The 25,559-nt window shown below is 34.8% G+C and overlaps 2 protein-coding genes across 5 annotated transcripts in view; one reads left to right on the plus strand and one right to left on the minus strand.

Annotated features, from left to right (window-relative positions):
• The window catches only part of VRK2 (VRK serine/threonine kinase 2), an 89,155-nt gene extending 81,875 nt beyond the window's left edge, over positions 1-7,280 (plus strand). For all 3 annotated transcript variants that reach the window (XM_037047962.1, XM_037047963.1, XM_037047964.1), the window contains one exon: positions 4,671-7,280. In XM_037047962.1, coding sequence (XP_036903857.1) covers positions 4,671-5,009 — 339 coding nt within the window. In that variant the 3' untranslated portion in view covers positions 5,010-7,280. The remainder of the gene's footprint in view (positions 1-4,670) is intronic.
• The window catches only part of FANCL (FA complementation group L), a 58,577-nt gene continuing 33,318 nt past the window's right edge, over positions 301-25,559 (minus strand). For both annotated transcript variants that reach the window (XM_037047966.1, XM_037047965.1), the window contains 7 exons: positions 11,596-11,746; positions 8,416-8,499; positions 7,911-7,956; positions 7,751-7,832; positions 6,797-6,913; positions 5,468-5,539; positions 301-5,117 (listed from right to left, as the gene is read on the minus strand). In XM_037047966.1, coding sequence (XP_036903861.1) covers positions 5,082-5,117; positions 5,468-5,539; positions 6,797-6,913; positions 7,751-7,832; positions 7,911-7,956; positions 8,416-8,499; positions 11,596-11,746 — 588 coding nt within the window. In that variant the 3' untranslated portion in view covers positions 301-5,081. The remainder of the gene's footprint in view (positions 5,118-5,467; positions 5,540-6,796; positions 6,914-7,750; positions 7,833-7,910; positions 7,957-8,415; positions 8,500-11,595; positions 11,747-25,559) is intronic.

A 25,559-nucleotide genomic window follows, 5' to 3' on the forward strand; every position in this document is an offset into this window, starting at 1 on the left:
CAGGTGTCACAAACTATTTTTTCCTACCATTTTAAAATGTAAAAACTATTCTTAGTTGGTAGGTTCTAGAAAACCAGGTGGTGTGCCAGATTTGGCCTGCTGACTAGTTTACCCCCCTAATCTAATTCATCTTGAGTTATTTTTGATAATTTATAGTTTAAGAATTGTTCCATTTTATCTAAGTTGTCATATTTTTTATGTTTAGAATTATTCATAGTACTCCCTTATTTAAATCCTTTACTGTAGAATCTGTAGTAATATTTCTTTCTAGATGTTGATTGCATCTGTTTTCTCTCTCTCTTTTTTTAGGTCAGGCTTATCAATTTTATTGGACTTTTTGCAGAACCAGCTTTTATTTTATTTTTCTCCCTCTTTGTTTTGTCAATTGCATTGATTTCTATTCTTGGATTTATTCTCTTTTTCTAGTTCCTTAGGATGAAAACTTAAGTCTCAGTTATTGAATTAAGACTTTTCTTTTTTCCCAATATAGGTATTTAGTATAATAGATTTTCTTTCTAGCACTGTGTTAACCATGTCCCACATACTGTGATATATTTTCATTCAGTTCAATATATTTTTAAGTTCCTCTTGGGTCTGTCTCCCATTCCGAAGAATGTTTTTAAATTTTTAAGTGCTTGGCGATTTCCCTTTCATATCTTTCAGCTTGATTTTGGTTTATTTTTCCTTTTTCTAGTCTAGGTGGAACATTAAGCTGTTGATTTGAATCCTTCATTTTTTTCTAATATAAGCATTTAATGCTATAAATGTCCTGCTAAGCCCCATTTTAAATGCATCCTATGAACCCTTGTATATTGTATTTTTATTAGTTCAAGACATTTTGTACTTTCCCTTGACTTATTTTGTGTGATACCTTATTAGATATGTCTGTTATCTTTGTTATTGATCTCTAATTGATATTGTCTGAAGATGTACTTTGTGTAATTTTGTTTTAAATTTGTTAAGGTTTATTTTATGACCCAGGACAATTATCTATCTTGGTTAATGTTCCAATTGCAGTTGTAAAGAACATGTACTTCTCCCATATTGGGGTGCAGTACTCTATAAATATCAGTTAGATCCCATTGGTTTGTGGCATCATTAATTTCTTTTATAGCCTTGCTGATTTTCTCTAGTAGTTCTACTAAGTACTGGGAGCAGGGGTTTTGAGTTGGGGGGAAGTGGGCTGCTGCCTCTTGGCTGTCATTTGCTGAATGCATAGCAGTAATGGCCAATAGCATTCCTGCCCACAGTGTTTGAGGGTTGATGTCTCTTTGCTGAAGTTTGCTTAACACAAAGTGGGCATGGTTGGTAGGACCCTACTGCAGTCTCCATACTGTCTGGTGAGGTGCAGCAGAGGCACAGTGCAGGGAAGGGTAGTCTACAAGGCTCTGCCCTGTATTCTCCATAGTACCTTATGGGGAGGGCAGGGGCCTCCTGCGGTAGTTTCAGCTGGGAATGACTGGCACAGCCTTCATAATTTCCATTAACACCTGGTGAGATAGGATATCACCTTGTTAGTGTGGGGATGGTCCACAGGGCTCCATTCTAGTTTCCTCAGTGCTTAGTGGGGACCATCGGTTTGCTCCCCAGTTAGTACAGGGTAGTGATGCTTGGCAGGGCTCCACCCCACAGTTCCCACAGCAGCTGGTGGGAACCGGAAGAGGTCCAGCTTCTTGGTTTTCACCTAGAGTAAAGCAGTTATAGTCAAAAGGCTTCTGTCCTGCAAACCTGCCATTTCCCTGGTCCCTTAGGATTTTTGGACCTTTTCTAGTCTGTGCATATTGTTTTCAGAATGCAGGCTGCTTTATGGTCCAGATGAACCAGAAAGAGGGGGATTAGGATGAAAGACTCATAACTAGGTCATTCCTCACATCCTGAGGTCTTTATCATAAAGTAAGGCTTCTTTCTATTCTACAACTTTCAAAATGGTCTATATTAGTTGCTTTTTGTCTAAAGTCTTTAGTTATAATTAGGAGGAGTAATTTAGAATGCTCTTAGTCTGTCTTGTCTGTTAATCAGTGCTCCTCACCTTCATTTTGAAAGCTTCAATGGGTATGGAATTTTTCATTCTGAACTTTAAAGATGTTGTTGTCCTGTCTTTGTGGATATTTTCTTCTGATATTATTCCTATCATTGACTCTTTATCTAATACATCTCTATTCTGGCTGCTTTTAAGATCTGCTTTTTTTTTAATCTTTGATTTTTTAGGGATGGATGTCTTGTGTTTATTCTGCTTTGGGCTCACTGAGCTTCTTTTACCAGTGGGTTGATATTATTTGTCATCACATTAGAAAATGATTTATTTGATGTTTCCTGCCTTAACCCTTTTTTAACTTCTCCTCTGAGAGCTAAAGATATGTAGAATAGAATGTTTTACCTTATTTAACAGATAACTAAAGCTCTGTTCATTTTTCAAATCAGTCTTTTATATTGCTGTACTTTACTTTGGATGTTTTTGCTGAGCCTCTCACCAGTTGTCAAATTAGCTGTTAAACCTAGCCAGTGAATTTTTCATGTCATATTTTTCAGTTCCAGAAGTACATTGTATTTTCCATGTCTTTGCTGAGTTCCTCATCTTTTCACTAATTGTGTTTAACTTTTCCTTTAAGTCCTTAAACATTTATGTGAATATTTTATTGTTGTTTGATAATAACTCTACCATCTGGGTCATACCTGAGTCTATTTCTACTTTTTCCCTTGTAACTATGGGTCAAATTTTTCTGCCTCTTATGTGTAAAGTTTTATTGTATGTTGAACATTCTGGGTGCTAAGTTCTTGAGATTCCAGATTTTATTAAAGAGTGTTGAATTTTGTCCAAACAGGCAGTTAATTTATTGGTGGTTCAACCTGAACATGTCCTGACTTCTGTTTAAATGTATATGGGCTGATCTAAAGTAAATATCTTAAATGTGGCCTTTCTAGGGTCTGGGTGGTTTTCCTTTCCTCAAAAATCACAGCCTTGTTTTCTATGCCTGATCAGCTGCTACATGTATTTTGCTCAACTTCATTGTTGTATTTATTTCATGGGTTTTCACAGCAGGAGGGGAAGTCTGGTATCCATTACTCCTGGCCAGAACTGGAAAGGGTGCCCATTTTTTCATAGCTTCCTTACTGATTCGAATGTGTGTTTAAGGCTAATGACTGATCATAATGCAGGGTTTCATGATGTCATCACTATTGACATTTTGGGCTGGGTTATTTGTTGTAAAGGGCTGTCTGTACATTGTACGCCACCATCCCTAGCCTTTATTCAGTAGATGCCAACAGTACCTCTTCCCAGTTGTGACAACCCAAAATGTCAAGAAATTGCCAAAAGTCCCCGTGGGACAAAATTCTCCCAGACTGAGAACCACTGCTGTAACAGAATAAATCATTGCATACCTTAAGCCCACGCTCCTCAGAGCGTGTTATGCCTACCAGCCCCACCACTATCACCTGGTGCTTCTTAGCAGAACAGAACCTAAGATCTCATCTCAGACCTTTTGAATGAGATCTGCATCTTAACCAATGATTTTTCTTAAAGGGCCAGATAATACATACTTTTAGGCTTACAATCCAGTCATTGTTAGAACAATTCAACTCTGCTGTTGTAGCATAAAAGCAGCCACAGACAATACAGGAAAAATGGGTGTGGCTGTATTCCAATAAAACTTTATGAGCCACACTTTTCTACCTTAGACTATTACAGTCAGATCTCTCAGTAAACTGAAGACAACTGACTGGTGGTTAAATTCTTTCATGAGTACTTGCCCATTTGATATTATTTGTTGTTGCTAAGAGAGATGTATAGGTTACACACATTTGCCTTGGTATTTTAGTAGCTTAACTTCTTATCTAGGTGGGGCTATCATCCACTTCCACATCTAAATTATATAGATGCTGCTTGAGTTAGCTTACCAGTAGTTCTCAGCCCTCAGAAATATTTGACTTTAGGGCACATTTCTCTTTTTTTGTGGAAGAACAATATATTGATATTATTGACCCAGTGAAATGACCATTCACTTATTTTGCTTTTAGCAAATTAAGCTGATAAAACTTCAGGAAAACTGTATTAGTGCGAATTTGCTAGAGTAGTTTAAGGGCAGTCATCCTCTTTGCCGTACCACATGGTTCCAGGTCACTTTGGCCACGTTCTTGACATTCTGTTAAATGCTTCTAGGCATGCACTGTGAAACTTCAATTTGTACAGACTATTTGTTTCCTTTTATGCTAGGAGAAAAGAGTGAGCATCTTTTCCTAGGTCAATTTTCTGGACAAATTAGGATTTTAATCAGCTGTCTTCTTGAGGTCCATTATCAGAAGATGCGAATCTCCAAAGCCCAGGCAGGAGGCTGCAAGCCCAGTCTACTCAGTGGGTACACAGCCATGCTGCTTCCCCAAAATCACTGAATTAGTTGTTAGTAACCAAAAAGATTCCTAGTTACTACTGACACCCATAAGATCACTTACTGGCTTACTAAATGGTTTAAAGGAACCAATGTTAACCAGATTTGACTGTCTGGTACTGGTAAGTACTTATTTTAAAATCCAGGATCTAAAAATAACTTCTCAGGTAAAATAAACACACAAAAACTGATTTAGCATTCTTAGAGTACACAAAATACATACTTGATAACTCAAATCTAATACACTATATATACATACATATATATGCATGTATTTTTCCACAGGAAAGCACAAGAAGACAAAAGTATTGTGAGTCTCAAGAATTTCTGAATGAAGTAAAAAGTCCTCCACAAAAAGACGGCTGTATGCAGTTTCCAGACTCATTTTATGAACCACAGCAAGATGCTACCAGTCCAGATATGTTCAACAAGTCAAGACGCCCACCTTGGTGCACACGCTATTATACAACTGGTACAGAAGGCACAGGCTTAAAGCGGTCCACAGGATTCTCGTTTACTATTGCCCGGTTTACCCTCAGTGAAGAGACAAAGGCAGATGTATATTATTATGGCATCACCATTCTTTTCCTTTTGATTGGTATTCTTATTTTGTCTTTTCTTTGAAGATACCACACAAAATCCTTCTTATAATTTTTAAAGTTTCAGTTCTTCACAGAAATATTACATTCTTACATTTCAGGGCTTCCTCACAGACATTTTCAAGGTAATTGGCTTTAAAAAAAGAGAGAGAGAATACATTTTAACAAAGTCAGTCTGAGAACATTTTTAAAAAACTACTTTATACTAAAAATGGTGCCATGATACAGTTTAGAAATACTTTTTTGAAGTTTCAGATCACCCAGAAAATCTAAAACAGGAGTTATTTTAAAAAAGGAATTAACTATTTTTGATCAAAGGGTCAATCTGAAAATTAAAATGCTATTTATAGGGATAACTTATCTTACAGAAACTTTTTTAAATACATAAGTTGCAAAAAGTTTTAGATAAGCTGATATATAGATACTTCTAAAATACAAAACTAAAGGCTAAGGACAGTTTATAAAATGTGACTAATTGCTTACCTTACTACAATAGGGACATTCACCAAATAGGATGTTAAAGCTCTGTCTGCTGGTCTGCAGTCCTCTCAGCCACTGAAGATTTTAAAGAGAAGATAAAGTATTAGCATGATTACAAATACTCCAGAAATATTCCCCTTTCTTTTTGAGTGCATTATTATATTTTTTATTCCAGAATATTTACCTTCTTAACTTTCTTTTGCAAGTGTAAGGGGGACATCTTCTGAGCAAATACCAGACAATAAATATGCTGAATAACAAGGGGAAACCGGCATGGATTTCTAGGTCTATCCACACTGGTATATAACCAAATTATGGGCCCCTGTAACACTTTGATGAAAATTATTCACCTTTTCTACCCTTGAGACACACAAAAATGATGCATACAGACTATGGGGCTCACAAACTTACCTAAATCTATTAACCACAAATTAAGCACTAGCACTGTAAAAGATACCATAGGCTCTTGAAAATCTAGGTCTTACTTCTGGTGTTAATCACCACTGGTGGGGTAATTCTCAACTATTAATTACAAGCATGAGGCAGTTTTAAAAATTAAATGATTATTCATTACTATAAAAAAGCACATTTTCCCTTAAGAGTATCTCTAGAATTAGAACTGATATTTTATGATTTTATATAAGTGAAACTGACATCTCTACCTCAGTTCTCCCTTATTAAAATACAGAGAGCACCAACTGCTATCTCTAATCATAAAAATCAGGTAGTAATACTAAGACAGACTCAGAAAATTGAAAGCACCATATCACTACGGTGTTCTGTATAATGATGCACGTACAGTTTATCTCATGTTAGCTGTGCCCTAAGACGAGTGCTATAGAGAGTAAATGACTAGAAACAGGAATGGAAGCAGATTTCACATAGAGTAAATAAAAGGTCACTGACTGAGAGTGCTGTGAGATACTCAAATGTAGCCTAAAAAGTAACAGATGCTCCATAGTGCACGAGGCCCCATTCCCCTATTGCCCCCACTCCTCCCAAGTGGATGAGTCTATGGTTTGTATGTGGTTACACGAAGTATTTACTAAAAGATTCCACTGTACCATCAATTTAATTTACGTGTCAGCAGTAGCCCATAAATGTATTCTGGGTATGTTTCCCCCTTCTTGGTTACTTTAGGACATTCTTCCCTCATGAGAAAGCATGATGAAGAAAGGAAGCATGTGGACATCTGAAATGAACTAGTACTACAGGAACTAATGGCAAAAGAGATCATATTGAAATAGATTTTGTAGTCTATACATTTCAAATATGCATCCTTCCTCTGCTGTGTTAGCTGAAAAAGTCTCGCTGATGTTATTTTTACTTTACCTCATATAAGCATATTTGATGGAAAGGCTGTCCACACTGGGGGTTATCGCACACTTGGTCAGGAATGGCACCATCCAGCTGAAAGGCATAGCAGATTCCACAATCCATAGAAAAATCCTTCAAAAGAAAAATGTAAGTGTATGTGTTTAAAACATACAAAATGGAAAACGAGAATTGAGTAATATGGTATGGACAGTATGAAACTTTTATACAATTTTTATGAAGGTAACTATATCACTATTATGAAAATATTAATATAGTCACATTACTATTTAACACTTATTTGTATGAGTGCTCCCTTTTTATCCAATAAATTTACACATATATTAAAAATTCTATTTTTTTAAATAAAATAGAAAACTTAAGCCTCACAAGATGAGCTTAAGTTTCCCATATTGTACATCAACATAATGCCACTGTAGTATGTAAAAATAGGAAGTGATATTAGCTAATGGTTACTAGCTTCAAAATTGTGTAACTAAAGGAAAAGACAAAAACATGTACACTAGTCTAGTGGTCTAAAATTTAGCAGCTTTGTCAGATATCATTCTTTTTATTTGCAAATGTAGTGGTGTCTGATGAATTGTGAGAAACTGGACTACCATTCTTCATAAACACTTACAGTACATGAATTAGAACTTCATTTCAGTCATCCAAAAGCAGGTAGTTCAGAAAATCCAAACATTAGCTACTTTGGATCTATCCCCCTATTTTTAGTAATAAAGACATGTGTTATTAATGTAATTTACTGTTACAAAGACCATGGAAAAAAGTACACTTATAACCACCAATGAAAGACTAACAAGTTCTCTGATGTAACTGTTGTTTATAGTTCGGAAAGCTATTCTTCTAGTTCCCTCCCTTTCAGCTTCACTTTTCTCTGGTGCCTAAAAGAAGCACATTTAACTTATTATGCAATGCTGTTTGCAGTATCAAAGCACTGAAAAAACTTACAGATTTTTCCAGGATAGCACGAGCTGGAAAATCAATTTCTAAAACATCTTTCAAATTCTGTAACAGAGTATTTTCTGGATCCCTGAAAACATGAAAACAAATTTGTTATTAAATTTGTAAAATCACAGAAAAGTAACAATTCTATTGTAAAGATACCTACCACAAATGTATGTTTCTGCTCAGCTTAATTCCCAGGGGTTTCACCACTTCAGGTGTAAAAATTAAAAAAAAAAAAAGTTCAATAATTTAGGGGTTGCTCCTCTCATATTGTAAAACCGTATTTGGCATAGAATTTGTCTCTGATTTAAACTGACATAAAACAGTTAGTTTTAGGTTTACAACATAATGATTTGGGATATGTATATATTGTGAAATGGGTACCACAAGTTAAAATCCATCACCACACATGTATGGACATTTTTTCTTGTAATGAAAACTTTCAGATCTTACAATAACTGTCAAATATATAATCCAGTATTGTTAGCTATAGAATTTAACTGCTTGATTATAAGATATTAAAAACACAGAAGTACAAAGTTCAAAATGGTGACACATTTAAAATAACTACCATTAATACTTTAGAATAATATATAGAATAATATTTTAACAGTAGTAGACAATGATTTTATGATTCTGTTAAAACATTTAAATCTGAGATCTCACACCATGGTCAGCTCCAAGAAAACAGCACTCAGGAAGCATAGTAGGATGCCTGGGGTCTACCTCTATATTTATTGAAGCATTATGCCCTAGAATGAAAGAATATTAAAGTTTTTAGAAGTAGAACAGTTAATCAAATAAACAAAAAATAAAGGAGTATCTATCTGGCTGCATACTTATTTCATTTTATACACAAGGAAAGAGTAGCCATATGTTTTGTTTTATTTTTTAAATATGTTCACTGAGTTTTAGAGAGAGGAAAAAGGAGAGAGAAAGAAATGCCGATCAGTTGCTTCCTGTAAGGGCCCCACCTGCAGATCAAACTGCAATTTAGCTATGTGCCCCGACCGAGAAAGGAGCCCCTAACCTTCTGGTGAACGGGAAGATGCTCTAACCACTGAGTGACACTGGTGAGGGCCCAAATGTTTTACAAATTTTTTATAAAGGTAAACATGTCATTATATTATAATTTCATTAAAACAGTAAAATTTGAAATTATAATTGTGACTAAAGATTTGGGAACCCTAAGTTTCAAACAACGGAGTTAATCCATAAATTAGTAGATTAGATTAGAATCCTGGTCAGGATTGAAGGTTCATTGGAATGGTAAAGATCTTCAATATAAAAAAATCACAGCTGACAGTTGCCAGCGTGGGTTGTTAGTTGGGCATCATCCAACAAAGTGAAAGGTCACCAGTTGATTCCTGGTCAGGGCACATGTCTGGGTTGAGGGCCAGGTCCCCAGTTGGGGCTAGTGAGAAGCAACCAATCAGTGTTTCTCTCTCCCCCCCCCCTTCCCTCTTTCTGAAAATAAATAAAATCTTGTAAAAAATAAAAAATATTTTTTTAAAAATGACAGGTCAAATATTATCTAAATTACTTTTCATAATTTTCTTGGTAATAAAACTTCAAATAATGTATAAAGACTACAAATACAATAAAAACAGTAAAAATAAATGTTTGAGATTTGAGTTTTATGATGTTTTATAATAATAATTTCTCAATTCCTCTCCTCCATGTGAAGTTTTCCCCTGTAAGTTAAAGGGTTCAATTCCTATTCAATTTGAATTACTTATTTAGTAAAAACAACTAAACCTTGGTTGCAGAATCTATGAAAAAACTGTATCTACTTGTCACTCAATTCTTTTATAAATTTTAATTGTACTAGAGTACTTTATAAATTTCAAAAATTTTACTGCTTTTTTGAAAGTGCACAGTATAACTGTTTAAGGTCAATTTAATTTCATGGTAAAAATGTCTTGATAAACTCTATACACTGTAGTGTTATAAGCCTTTGGCTAAGGTTGGCAACAACCTGAATACAATTACTACAGATCTGGCAAAAAAAAAAAAACCACAAGTAAAATAAATGACTATAAGTCATTCAAGGAAAAACCCCAAAATATAAAAACTTAATTTATAATCTCATTTGTTAATATTTTCTGTGCCACGAACACAAATTTCATATTAGCCTTTGGCAAAGTCATCAAATGACTCCAGAAAGTACTTTCAGTTAACTATGGCTATATTAACTAATCTCTTAATGTGGTGAAAACCTGGTCTTAAAAAAGCAATTCAATGCCTGAAAGGGGGGGAGGTCTAAAAGGTAAACATAGACAAGAGTAAATGAGGAAAACCCAGATTGTTTTTGCTGAACAATGAGAAATAAAAAGTATATTTAATCATAACCTGATAAGAATAATTATTTTAATGGGGACATGAAGACAAGTTACTACACTTCTTTGAAGAAAACATTTTCATTCTTAAAATATACTTGTTCACAAATGTACCAAAATTTGGTTAATTATTCCAAATTAAATACTGTTTGACTTTAACAAACTGGGTAACAATACTAGTTGTAGATTTGCTGTGCAATTATCCTTTCCTCTTCTCCTAATAACAGGTTACTTCTCTTCCCCCAGATAGTCTAGTATGCCTGGATAAAAACTATAAAAATTGCTTACTAATTGGGGTATTATTCACATAAGCATTTCAAAACATCCTTTGGAATATATGATTTGTACAGCATTATCTATTTGGGCTAGAAAAACAGGGAGGAAAGATATAAATAAGTATCTTCCACCCATCCAACTAACAGTATTTACTGTGAAGTCAAACTGGTGTCTCTGGGCCACACTGGAGGAAGAGTTGTCTTGGGCACACATTAAATACATTGTGACATGTAATCATAAAAAAAATCTCAGTATTTTAAGTAAATTTACAATTTTGTGTTGGGAGGTACTCAGAGCCATCCTGGGCTGCATGTGGCCTGGGAGCCATGTATTGGACACCCCTGGAAACACCTAAAATCTTGAGAGGCAGAATTTGAAAGCTGTTTTGCTCGTTCATAATTAAATACATAAAATCATCATTTTATAGTAAAGAGACTATGGTGATATTTGAAGGATTGTTTATGGTTATATAACATTTATTTCATATATTGATATTTATAATAAATACTTCAAATATATTCAATTATTTTATGCTTTTTGTGTACAAAAAGTGGGTATACACGGCCCATTTTGGGTTCTTTTATCCTTCTCTATACGTTTGTCAAAATATTCCCAGATTTGTTCACACTAATCTTATCTACATTCATAGATGAAAACTTCATTATTTCTAACATAATTGTTTTTCCTAAGTAATGTAAGTTTTGGAAAACCTGCTCCACTATTTGAGCTAATTAAAAGCTAATTAACATTATCTCTGAATCCTACTTCCATTGGATTATCACCTTTTCTTTCTTTCTTGTTTATTTGTTTTTAGAGAGAGGGGACAGGAGGGAGAGAGGGAGAGAAACACCGATTTGAGAGAGAAACATTGCTGAGCTCCCTCCTGTGCACGCCTCAAATGGGGAAGAACCGTATCCTAGACATATGCCCTGACCAGGAATCAAAACCAGTGACCTGGTTTTCACTTCACAGGACAACCCCCAATCGAGCCACACCAGTCAGGGCATCATCAGCTTTTATTATGAGACATCTCACTACTTGCCCTTTACCCCTGAAATATTTACATTTAAATACTTAGTAATAAAAAAGTTTATCCCGAAAGTTTTAATAGTTAACTTCATGCAGAAAAAAGTCTCACCTAAGAGTCCAACGTCATCTTTAGATTCATTTTCCTAATACAGAATATAATCCAACACCTTAGAAAGAAAACACCTCATTAATCCTCTTTCCCACCTACTGCAATTCTGCGTGCCGTTGCACTCCGTGTAGGTGTTTCTGGCTCAAGTACCCAAGTCTTCTCATCAATTTCATCCATAACATCCCAGAATGCCTTGAGTGATTCCAATGCTGCCAAAAACTGATTATAAATGCTTATTATGGAGCTCTATAAAAAGACGAAAGCTGAGTAAGTTGTAAGGCACTATCAACAGCAGGTACTCTTTCACTTAAAATACAACTCAATTTAGAATTTTAAGCTGTTTCATATCAGCTAAAACTAGTCTTGAATAAGAGTCAACTCTCCCTGCTTCAAACTTTTTCACCTCCATCCACATTAACAGGACTATGCAATTCTCAAGAAAGTATGGCATTTCAAAAAGTATACTTATTTTTACAATGAATTGTGTATTATATATGACATAGTAATTATTAATACAAGATATGTATGTACAACTTTATTAATGTATATAACATACTGGGCATAGTGTATATAATTTTAGTATGAAAATATTTTATTTTCGCTGTATACATCAAGTTTAATGCTGTACTATTTGTGACTTGATTCAATTACTTTTAAACATGAATAAATAATCTGACTTAATTAGGCAAAAATATGAAAGGTTTTTCACTTTTAAAAAAACAAATTACAGGATTTCTTTTTATGTTGGACTTTTAGCTAATCTCTGAATTCAGTATCTCAAACATTAACTAGTTAAATACATTTTATGGGAGTTAAATACCTTTCCACTAAATGATAAAAACAAAGCCATCACTGATTCAAAAAATCAATTTACATTTCAAAGTCAAAAGTTTCTCAAAATAATGTGGTATGTTTAAAAGATACTATTGTTTACTAAATATTTTTTGTAAAAAGCAATCAAAGCTAGATAGTTTTTAAAAGAATTTTGTTTCAAATAAGCAAAACATAAAAAGTCAGTGAACAGTTACCAACATATACCATACACATGAATAAACTCAAAATGGATAAAATACTTAAATGTAAGCAACAAAACCTAGATAAAAATCCTAGAAGAAACCAGGCAGTAAAATCTTAAATATCTCATGTAGCAGATATATCTCCTAGGGCATTGGACACAAAGGAGAAAATAAACAAATGTGACCACATCAAATTAAAAAAGCATCTGCATAGTTAAATAAACCATCAGGAAGATGAAAAGGAAACCCACTGTATATGAGAACATTTTTACCAGTGATATCTGATAAGGGTTTAATCTCCAAAATAAACCACTAATGCAACTCAACACCAGGAAGACGATCCAATTAAGAAATGAGCAAAGGACCTGAATATACACTTATCCAAGAGGACATACGGATGGCCCACAGACATATGAAAAAATGTTCAATGTCACTAATCAGAGAAAAGCAAATTAAATCCACAAGACACCACCTCACACATGTCAGAATAGCTACCATCAATGAATCAACAAACAGGTGTTGGCGAGGATATGGAGAAAAGGGAACCCTGGTGCACTATTTCTGTGGCACTCCAAATTGGTGTAGCTGCTGTAAAAAACCATAGGGAGATTCCTCAAAAAATCAGAACCAGCATACTACCCAGCAACTCCACACCTAGATATTCACCCAAAGAAATCCAAAAGCACTCATTCAAAAAGATAATATGCACCCCTATGTTCGCTGCTGCATTATTTATAACAGCCAAAATGTGGAAGCAATTTAAGTGTCCACTGATAGATGAATGGGTAAAGAAGATGTACGTGTGTATCATGAAATATTGCTGGGCCATAAAAAAGAATGAAATCTTGCTGTTTGGAACAACATAGATGGACCCAGAGGCTATTTTGCTAAGTGACATTAAGTCAAAGACAAATACCTTATAGAATCTAAAAAACAAAATAAATGAAAAAAAAAAAAACAAACAAATTCAAAACAGAGAACAAATTGATGGTTGCCAGATGGGAGGAGGGTTGGGGAACTGGGTGAAAAAGGTAAGGGGATTAAGAAATACAAATTGGTAGTTCTAAAATAGTCATGGAAATGTGAAGTACAACATAAGGAAGACAGTCACTATTATAATAACTACATATGGTGTCAGAGGAGTACTAGACTTACAGCAATCACTATTAAGATATATGACTAATCACTACATTGTACACCTAAGCTTAATATAGCATTGTTTGTAGACTTTAATTGAAGAAAACAAATTTTAAAAGCTTAATGACAATTTTATATTCTTTGTGCTTTTCCATATTCCCAACAATAACGTATTAATTTTTAAATCATAAAAAGCTTATGTAAAAATATAGAGATGGTCTCACAGTCATCATTTCATTTCATATATCTACAATATATCTATAGTATAAAGAAAATAAACTTAATTCAATGAAACTAATATTTCAACCATATGTCTGGACTATGTTGAAATCTGATACAAAGATAAAAGAATCCAGTTCATAAGGGGAACATAGCTCTAAAATCTTCATAGTATAAAAGTATCTGAGCTTAACCAAGACAAATTCAGCCTCTGGAAGCCTTAAAATTGCATCCATAAATGTGGGTGTGCACTAGATAGCTTCTAAGGTGACTTCGAGCTTTACAAGAATTCTAAATATAACTTGGAAAATCCATAAAGTAGGCCATTCTGTCCACTTAAAATTACCTATGTTTCAAGATCTCAATGACTATACTGTACTCCATTTCCATTTCTTGTTTATAAACAGATTTTATAATTCAAATTATATAACTATATACCATTAAATATAAAAAACTTATATGATTTAATATACAGCAATCATTTCTTTAATCAAAAGACTACAAATCAAAATATCTGGGTTACATTTTATATCTCCATGTACTTAAGGAAGAAGTGAAAAATGCATTATACAAGTAGTAGTATTTTCTTTTTTATTGAATTTATTGGTGTGACATCAGTTAACCAAATATTCCAGGTTTCAGGTGCACAACTGTACAACACGTCATTCGTACACTGTATTATGTGTTCACCACTGCAAGTCAAGTCTCTGTCCGTCACCATTTATTCCCCCTTTACCCTTTTCCACCTCCCCCAGCAATCCCATTGTTGTTCATGTCCTTGAGTTTTTCTTCTTTTTTTAAACTCCTTTTTTGCTCAATCTCTCCATCCCTCCCACATCCGACAGCTGTCAGCCTGCTCTCTATCTTTGAGTCTGTCACTACTTTGCTTGTTCGTTCATTTTATTCATTAGATTCCACGTACGAGTGAAGTCATATAGTACCTTTCTTGCTCTCACTGGCTTATTTTACTTAGCATAATGCTATTACTTTCTAAAATACAGGGAAATCTTTCAGCTTTTCAAAACTTTTGAGTTCTTGGAATTGGTTTGGAACCACAAATTCCTAGCAGGAATAACAAAGCAATTATATACTGTAAATGTGGTCAAGATCCAAAAATAACACTCAGTATGTTGCAACTCATTAATTTACTAATCAAAGGAAAATGACATCCTTCTTTGCACATATATATAGCACAATGTTAAAGGTAATGAAATAAAGGAACGAAGACACAAGACCAAAAAAAACTGGGAAAAAAAGACAATAGAAATTAGTACTTTAAAAAACCATAATGAAACACACTAAAGGCTTTGTGTCTCGATAAACTCTCACAGAGCAATATACTGTCTCACAGAGAAGAAAAGTATCTGTATCCCAGAAACAAAGATAATGATGTAGAAGCCTCTCACCTAAGCCTTGCTATGGTAGGAGAGGGAAGAGGAAGACAGGATAGCAAACAACCTCAGCAACCTCTTTTCCTTAAAATGTGAGTGAGTGAGTGAGTGAGAGAGAGAGGAACAGAGAAAGGGAAAAAAAGGAGAAATCCTGAAAAAGTTAGAAAATATAAACAAGGTGAGAAGAGTATATTCTATTCTACTTACTCCAAAGATTTGCAGCAAGAGCCCATGATGAAGGCATTTGAACCACAACAAATTATTTTATCTGTGTCTGTTTGTCTATCTTTTGGTCCATTTATATGGGGTAGGATGTAACAAGAAAAAAAGGCACACACTAGAGGACAGAAGTTAGAAAATTTTCTCTACAACATTACATGCACAGGGAGCAGAAGAGCTAAGTTTAACAGGGGAGCTATTCCCTGATATGGAGTCCAATTTCCTGTGTTAAAAGCCAAGGTCAGAAGAATAAAAGAATGACAGAAAATTGTACTTGAAAAATAATTCAATAAAAAATTGGGAAAAAAAAGAATGTATTAGTCTTGAGGAAAAAACAGACATCTTCACATGATCTGAAAAATAGCAAGCATGAAAATATTGAGAGATCAATCTAATATTAGGTTTACCTAAGGCACTTAATAAAATTCTCTGCACTGAAATCAGAATATCTGGACTGCTCTGTATATGGGCTTTTCAGTGAAAAGATCTGTATGTGGGACCCTACATTGATTCGCTGAAAATTTCTGAACAAACATAACTAAAAAGATTTCTGAACAGTTTGTTCTGTATGATAGATTCGACATTTAAACCTTGAGATTATGAGCCATTAGAAAGTTTGTTCAAAGGTAAACAAATCATGACCTTACAAAAAAAAAACCTAACAGATCTATTGTTTTTTTTCCAAACAGGTTTTATAATGCTAAAGCACAGTCAGACTATTTTGGCAATGCTTGCCAAATTTTATGTTGGAAGACATGCATAAATCAAGTACCCCAATAGTGAAACAGTGAAAGGTCAGGTTAGTGGTTCTTATTCATATTTAACAAGTAAAATAAACCATCAGAAGAGCAGGATGTATCATTACTGAAGAACCTTAAAAGGTATTACATTTTCTTACAAAGCTTAGCCAGTAAATAGGGAGACAGATGAAAAGTTCTCATTAGCCCCATGGCTACAGACTCTGTATCTTTAGTGAAAGAAATTAGTGGTCTGGTTTCTACATTGTCAATATCCACTGATGAATTTTTGTATGCTCAAGTCTAAATTCTTTTCAAAACATATTAGTAGCACTTAATGAAAAAGTGAGAATTTTTTTACATTTACAAAGAAGCTAGGTACAAAAAAACCCACTTACAAGTATAAGCTAAGTAGGATTAGTCCTCCAACCTTGCTGTTCTTTTGAGACTTTTCTTTTTATTATTCTAGGTCCTTTGTAAGTACAAATTTTCAAATCATTTTGTCAGTTTCTAAAAAGAATCTGTTGGGATTCTGACTGGGATTGCATTAAATCTATAGATCAATCTGAACAAAATTGACATCTTAAAAATATTGAATCTTTTAAACCATGAATATGGTACATATTTCCAATTAGGCCTTTAGGCAAAAAAATGCAGACATGTCAACAACAAAAAAAAGATGTATGGATGACAACTATGCACATGAAGTACACTCAACATTGCTGGTCATTAAGGAAATGCAAATTAAAATCACAATAAGCTACCACTACACACCTATTAAATGCTAAAGCAAAAACAAAGACTCACCGTAACAAACATCGGCAAAGATGCAGAGAAATAAGAACTCTAGAAAACTATTGTTGGAAATGTAAAATGGCGAAACCACTTTGGGAAACAGTTTAACAGTTTCTTAAAATATTAAACATACACCTCTTATATGACCCAGCCATTCTATTCCTAGGTATTTACTGGAGAGAAATGAAAGCATATGGTTCATATAATGACATCACATAATATTCACAGCAGTTTATTTGTAACAGCCAAATCTTGAAAACAACCCATGATGTCTATCAACAGGTAAATGGACAATAAGTGGTAATATTCATACACTGGAGTACTACTACTCAGTATAAAATGAACTATTATTATATGCTACAACATCAATGAATCTCTAATTATGCTGAGGAAAGAAATCTGACATAGAAAAGTACACAGAATTCTATAAAATTTTAGAAAGCAGATCAATAGTTGCCTGGGGACCAGACAAGCAGGCGAAGTGAGGGATTAAAAAGGAAAAAGGGGAACTTGGGTGTAACAGAAATGTTTATTATCTTCATTGTAGGAATGATTTCATGGGTGTAAACATCTGTCAAACTTACAAAATTAAACACTTTAAATATGTTTGGTTTACTGTATATCAATTATACATCAACAAAGCTGTTTAAAAAAAAACACTTGTTTTGATTTCTGGACAGTAATGGATCCACATAGCAGTACTTTCTTTTCAGTATAGACTTCTCAACAATTAGAAGCTTTTAAAAACTTAGAAAATGAAAACAGCAAGAACAAAGGCAGAAGAGTAACCATTCCTAAACCTATCACTTAGAGGATGAAATTTATCACTTATATGTATATGTAGATATATAAAATGTGTATATAACAAAGAAGGAAGGAGAAAAGATACATATGGGAACTAAGATGTTAGCTATTCCCCTATAACTGTTATTAAATTATGTTAAACTAGAAAAGCACTTAAGCAGAAAAGTGTGAACACTGCCAATCTCAAAATGTAATGCTTATTATCTTTAAAAGCATTTTGTTACTTTTATAATACCTGAAGTGATATAATAATGTCAGTCACTTAACCAGATCGTGGAGTATAATATCTTCATCTTAAGTACTATTATTTCCAGTATTTTAATAATTTTCTCACAGTCCTGAAATGTGATCTTTTGTGCTCTGATGACACTTAAATTAATAGCATAATTTTCTGGTACTTGCAACAGATGCTTTCCATTCCAATTTTTTATACTTTCCTATAATACTTGAAGATAAATCCTCTAATAATCATTTTTGTCTTTATCTCTAAGGGATTCAAAAGGCTTCAATAGAATAAGGAAGTATCAAGAGATTAAACTTTTTAAGAAATTTAATTTTAATATTAATTGCAATATTTCCAATCAGATATCTTTAAAGAGATAACGCCCTTAAACATTTGGTTCATTTGATCTTATTTGCAAGCTTCACTGATGTTCTCAACTCTTTCTGTAGGTACCACTACACTAAATCTATTTAATCAAATGCTCTTTTTTGTCAAGCAATCCATACAGAACATTTCACTTCTTCATATACTTAGGTTTATTGTGACTATAACAAACCAGTAATGATGGAAAAGTCTTGCCATTATTTTTAAGCCATGTGAACAAGTTATCTGCCTACAAGGTCAAATAAAACATACTTTGTAGCCATTACAGAATGAGTGTAGCAACTGTTTTTAAAAAACATCAAAGAAAGAAGGAAACATCTGTCAAGTGTAGTTGAAAACAATTAAGTTCTATCAATATGTGAATTTTTTTCAATTTCCTTTTTTTCTTATCCAGCAACCACTAATCTAGAACAAACCCTAATCACTTTGTACATGGAAGTACACAGCAGCCTCTCAATCAGCTTTCTTCACTATTATATAGTCTTGCCATCCTTAGAATCCTCTATACTGACAGTGTAACCTATCAAAAAAACAAGTTTTGGTGAAATCTAACTCAAAGAGGTGTTTTGAGGGGGGAAAAACTAGGTGGAAAAGTTGTAATACACCTGGTGTCTTAAGGAATCTGAGAAGTCATAAGTCAAGAAATAGCAGAACTTAAGCCTACAATTTCATAAATTGATTAGATCAGAGTCCTGTCACCTTACGCCTATTAATAGCCAAACCAACCAACCAACCAACCAAACAACACTTTTGAGATATGCTGTTACAAAACAAAATTCTGAACATGTCACACTTCTTCCACATAACCCCAACACTTTGAGGATAAAGCCCAAGCTCAAAAGAATTAATATAGCAGACCTGGCCAAACTCCAGCAAAAGCTTCCATCCATATAGTACTAAATGGTGTGTAATTCATGCATTATCTCCTACAATTTCATGCCTTTGTTCTTCGGTTAATGCAGTTCTCCCCTGAAGTTTCAACTCTCCTCTCAATCCTAACTTTTCATTTCTTAAAACTTACTGAGCTTAAATAATACAGGTATTTCATCCAGAAAACTTGCTTGATCACATCAGGTTAGATTATATGCCTCTTTTCCACGTTATCAAAACAGCTCATATCACTCAACACATTTTTTTACTGAAATTGTCTTTTTAAATACCTCTCTCCTTATTGCTGAGTTACTCTTGAACACCTCACTTTGTGTATTAAAACCTGTCTAATTTATGTAACATCCTCAGATAGCTCAGTGCTCTATACAGAGTAGACAAAAAATTTTTGCTGCATTTCAATTGCTGCCTACTGAAAACTGTTGCTTCTTGTATTTGTTTATTTACTTTCATGAGTTAACTATTAAGAGGAGACTTGACCATGACAGCTATACAATTTTCTCTAATAAAGCACTAAAATTAGGACATAACTTCCCTAGCAGACCTTTGTGACTCAGCTTCCTTACTTATTTTCCTTAAGTTCTATGAATGTCCAAAGAACCCTAAACTTCCCACACTAATACCCACCAAACTACACAAGTGGGTGGGAAAATAAATCAGAGGATTTATTTCTTTTGTCATTTGCCTCTAGCTGCAAATTAGAAATTCTACTCATATTTGGCACACTTATTTAAAATTTCAATATTTCTATTTAACTAGAGGTCACTGATGAAAACTATGAAAAAATTAACCTGTTCATCAGAATTCAAATACACAAAGTAAAAAATTATGCATTTAAGATTATATGAAAAGGCAGTTAAAGCTACTAGGTAAGTAACACGTGAAATAAATACAAACATCTAATTTCGATCTCTCCCCAACACTCACTATTATCACTAGAACTATGTTATTTTTTTTCTTTTCCAATTGATTGATCAATTGATTGATATAAAATACATCATGACCTAATTGGGTTTATTTCAAGAATGCATGATTGGTTAAACATTAGGAAATCAAACAAATAATTTAGCACATCACCTGATCAACAATTCACAACAGACTCACGTACTCAGACTCACTCCTTCCGAGTTCCAGTACCAGGGTAGCAGCTTGAAAGGCACCAGTGGTATACAGGCAGAAACTGCAAGTGTCTGCTATCAGGGCAAATAGATGCCACTATCCCTTTGCTGAGCCTCTCCCCTTCCAAGCCATAGAGCAGGCAGACTGATACCGTATTTGAAACTCCATCAAGTTGGCTAAAGTGTCTTTGACCTGCCTTGGAGATCCCCAGAGACTCTGCCCCACCCAATCTATGGGCCCACCCAAGCTGCTTTTCCATATGAATGGCACATCTTGGTTCAGGCTTCACAACTTCCTAAATCCTATCAAAGAACCAACAGCTGGCCTCAGTGAGCTCCAGGTTGGGCACTAGCAAGAGCCAGATTAGTTTCACAGTTTGGGAATCTCCAAGCCCAGCACGGGTAGCAGCCTTCTCCTATTGCTTTATATATAGCTCAGGAAGGGCACCTCTGGGCAAATCATAAGTGGGGGCTGACCTTGGTCTGTGCCACCCAGGAAATCCCAGGGCCAGTGGACAGCTACAGACCACATCAGAGCATCACCACCCTGTCTCTGAACAGCTAGCTGGTCCTCCACAGAGGGCAGAGTTTGCTGGTCAGTGGTCACAGTCAGACCTTGCAGCTGACTGGCCTGGGTAAATCCCTCCCATTGATCTGCCAACAGCAACCAAGGCTCAACTACAAGAGTAGAGTGTACTCAGATGACACAAAGGGTGCACCTGAATATGCAGCTTGGGTAACAGGGGAGGCTATGCCACTGAACCCAACAGGACACTTCCTACACTGGGCCACACTACCAAGGCACGGAGTCAAAGCAACTCTACCTAAAACATGCGCATACACACACAAGCGAGGCTCCCAAAGAAAGGAGATAAAAGATAGCTCAAATGAAAGAACAGATCAAAACTCCAGAAAAAAGCTAAACGAAATGGAGATAAGCAATCTATCAGATGCAGAGTTCAAAACACTGGTTTTGAAGGACCTCAAGGAACTTAGTGAGGTCCTCAGCAGCATAAAAAAGATCCAGTCAGAAACTAAGAATTCATTAACTGAAATAAAAAAATTTACGGGGAAACAACGGTAGAGTGGATGAAACTGAGAATCAAATCAAAGATCTGGAACAAAAGGAAGCAAAAACCAACTAAGCACAACAACAAGAAGAAAAAATAAAAAAGGGGGAGAGTATAAGCAGCCTCTGAGACAATTTTATGAGGTCCAACATTTGCATCATAGGGGTGTCAGAAGGAGAAGAGAAAGAGAACTTGGAAATCTATTTGAAAAAAAAACAAACACAAAAAACGATGAGAGAAAACGTCCCTAATTTGGTGAAGGAAATAGACATGCAAATCCAGGAAGCACAGAGTCTCCATCAAGTTGGACACAAAGAGGCCCACACCAAGACACATTATAATTAAAATGCCAAGAGTTAAAGAGAATCATAAAGGCAGCAAAAGAAGAGAGTTACCTACAAAGGAGTTCAGATAAGACTGTCAGCTGATTTCTCAAAAGAAACTTTGCAGGTAAGAAGGGGCTGGCAAGAAGTATTCACAGTGATAAAAAGCAAGGACCTACAACCAAGATTACTCTACCCAGCAAAGCTATCATTTAGGATGGAAGGGGAAATAAAGTGCTTTCCAGACAAGGTAAAGCTAAAGGAACTCATCATCACCAAGCCATTATTACATGAAATGTTAAAGGGACTTATTTAAGAAAAAGAAGATCAAACTATGAACATTAAAATGATAACAAACTGCCCTGGCTGGTACAGTTCAGTGGATTGAGCACTGCCCTGCAAACCCAAGGGCCACTGGTTCAATTCCCAGTCCAGAGCACATGCCTGGGTTGTGGACTAGGTCCCTAGTAGGAGGAGCATGAGAGGCGACCACACATTGATGTTTCTCTCCAGGTGCCCTGGACTGGGAATTGAACTGGTGACCCTTTGATTTGCAGTCCAGTACTTAATCCACTGAGCTACACTAGCTAAGGTTACACAATTATTATTTTAAAAATGACAACAAATTCACAACTATAACAACTGAATCTGAAAAATAAAAACAAAATAAGCAAACAACTAGAACAGGAACATAATCACAGGTATGGGCATCATTTGGAGGGAGTTACTGGCTGGGAGAAGAAAGAGGAGAAAGGGAAAAATGGTTCAGGGATCAAGAAGTATAATTGGTAGAAAAAAAATAGACAGGAGAATGTTAAAAACAGTATAAGAGAAAGGGCCCTTTCCCTGACTGGTGTGGCTCAGTGGGTTGAGTGCCAGCCTGCAAACCAAAGGATCACTGGTTCAATTCCCAGTTGGGACACATGCCTGAGTTTCAGGCCAGGTCCTTGGTGGGGCATGCTGAAGAGGCAACCACATGATGTTTCTCTTCCCTCTCTCCCTGCCTTCTCCCCTCTAAAAATGAACAAATAAAATCTTTAAAGAAAAAATAGTATAGAAGAGGGAGAGCCAAAGAACTTACATGCAGGACTCATGGACATGAACTAAAGTGGGGTGGGGGGAATTCCTTAAGGGAAGGGAGTACTGCGCAGAGGGGGAAAAAGGAAAAAAACTGGAATTGTAACAGCATAATCAATAAAATATACTTTTAAAATGTTAATGAATAAAAGGGCAATTAATAGGCAAGTAATTACTAAGTTCATTAAGTCACGTTGCTATTTTTTACCATATAATATATCTCCATAATGAATGAAATTTCTTTGTTTTGATTGCTGTGATGTCTTTTTTATCCTTATTATTGTGGCAACAAAAAGAATACCAAGAAAACAAAAGCACTTTTAATTAACCAAATTAAGAGTGAACGAAAATCTAGTACTATGGGTTCTCCAACAAAGACAGCAAAGAGAAAAATGGAAAGAAAGATAATCTAGTAGGTCAGAAAAGAATTTCCACAGGATTCTCACAGTGGATATTGAGGGGGGTCTTTCCCCCTTGTTGTTTTAAATCAATTTTTTTTTCTTAACATCTCTATGAAAAAGTTCATTATTCCATATAAATATGAACTGAGGTAAATGGCAGTCATGTGACTTACAATTAAGTCAATGGCTGAACTGTAAACAGAACCCAGGATACCCAACTGCTAGTCTGCTGCTCTAACTAATGGACCATGCTCCCTGCTGTGTAATAGGACTGTTTCCTTTAATTACAAATTCTTCATTCACCACCAGATTACTAGCCAGAGGCTTTATCATTAGTTTTGCTCTTCTTGCATTCATGGCATTATTTCAAGAATATGAGATTTCCATGTTAAAAATATAAAGACCTCTGCTTACTGTATCATACCAAACCTGAAAATTCTAACCACCCTGGCAAGAATACTTCACCAAGCCTGCATTTAATGGCACATTTATAGGTAACTGCAATTTTAACAACCATTTTGGGTTGGTCAGTGACCTGGAGAAAATGAATTTTGTTTTTTATAGAATCATTAATATCAGCACACTTACAATTTTACATTAAGGAATTCTACAGTCTCATTAGTCAACAATACTCACATATGTGGCTTGTATATAAAAGTCCAAAAGACAGCAGATTGTTAAAGATCCGTTTTGGAGCATTTGTGATGTTGGAAAGTAGAATAAGATAAAAATCACAGTATACTCTTACATTATTTACTAAAATCTATAAAAGGAAATTCAATGGAGCAAACAAAGTAAATATCTGAAAAGAGGTGAGCAGGCACTTGTCTTTGAGAAGCACTTTGTGTTTCTTTGGCACATAGCACAGCAGCATTAGCAGCAGCAGCCTTGCCCTTGGTGCTGATTTCTTACTACTCTAAATGTCTCCTCTGAGCCAGAATACACTGGCTGTTGCTGATCATGCTGTGAGACACCTGCACTGGCTACTAGGCTTGTCATGACGCACAAAACCCTACCATCTTCAGCTTGACATTGTGCAAGTTATAATTATTCATCCAAATGAATATGTCAGAGCAGCAGCAGCAGACCTCTCATCAGAGCAAAAGAAAAATACATCAAAACATTATCAACCCAGCAGGAAGACAGGGACCATAAGGAAAATTACCCATTTTTAATATGGATGCCACAAAGCCACGTCTATTATTTTACAAAAAGAAAGGAAAATAAAGATCTTCCAAGTTTAAAGTCCAGAAATACTGAATCCAAAGAAAAAGTGTACAAAAGCAGACAAGGAATTTTTTTAAACCAACTATCTATAACCTACTGTCCCTTAAATCTAAATTTGTTCATAGACTATAATAGTAACATTTATTTTGCTTAAGAACAACTGTTTAAAAATTGGCTTAAAAAAACCCTCATATAAGCAGCTTTCCAACAAGTCAATGGAAAAAGGGCAAAAAATAGCAAAAAATTCTGATATTACCTCTTGCTTTCAAAACACATTACCAACACTCTTATCATATCTAAACACTGAAGAGTTCATAGCCCTGGGAACATCACCAAAATTCTTAACATGCACATCTATACTTTAGAAGAATAGGTAAATATTATATTTTGAAATTTTTCTAATATTTAATGGCATGTGTAAAAGAAAAATTAAAATCAACCCTGATCTCCACGAATAAAGATGGCACATCCAAATTCTATGAGTGTATATAAAATAGGCAAATTCTTATCTCACACTTAAATACTTATTTAAATATTTTTAAAGTATAACTTCTAGAACAATAGAATATATTCTCAGAACAAGATATGCACAATTTTTCCATTCAAGACAAAAAACCTCGAAATCACAAGCAAGAAACTTATAAATGTGACCATACTGAAAGTTAAACTTTTGATTGAAAAACTATTTTACATCCAAAGTTAAAAGACATGCCACAGGGAGAATATACTTACATCCCAAAATAACAAAGAACTATCCAAAATATAGAAGAAAAGCTTATAATAGAGAAAAAATTAAACAGGCTAAGATTATAAGTACAGTAATAATGACATCATTCTTGATAAGAATTAAGGTCAGAATAAAATCAGACTAAGACTTGGAAGGGGTTGGAAAGCAGGACTCATACTATGCACTGCTGGGTAAGAGTGTAAACTTACACAACCAATTTGGGAAGGCAACTGGCAATGTTTAGTAATCTCAAAGAGGTGCATCTACCAATAATCCTGCATTTTCACTTCTAGGCATAACACA

This window comes from Sturnira hondurensis, unplaced genomic scaffold (assembly GCF_014824575.4).
Source record: "Sturnira hondurensis isolate 20B ecotype Veracruz unplaced genomic scaffold, ASM1482457v3 Scaffold0006413, whole genome shotgun sequence".
In the NCBI taxonomy this organism is placed as follows: Eukaryota; Metazoa; Chordata; class Mammalia; order Chiroptera; family Phyllostomidae; genus Sturnira; species Sturnira hondurensis.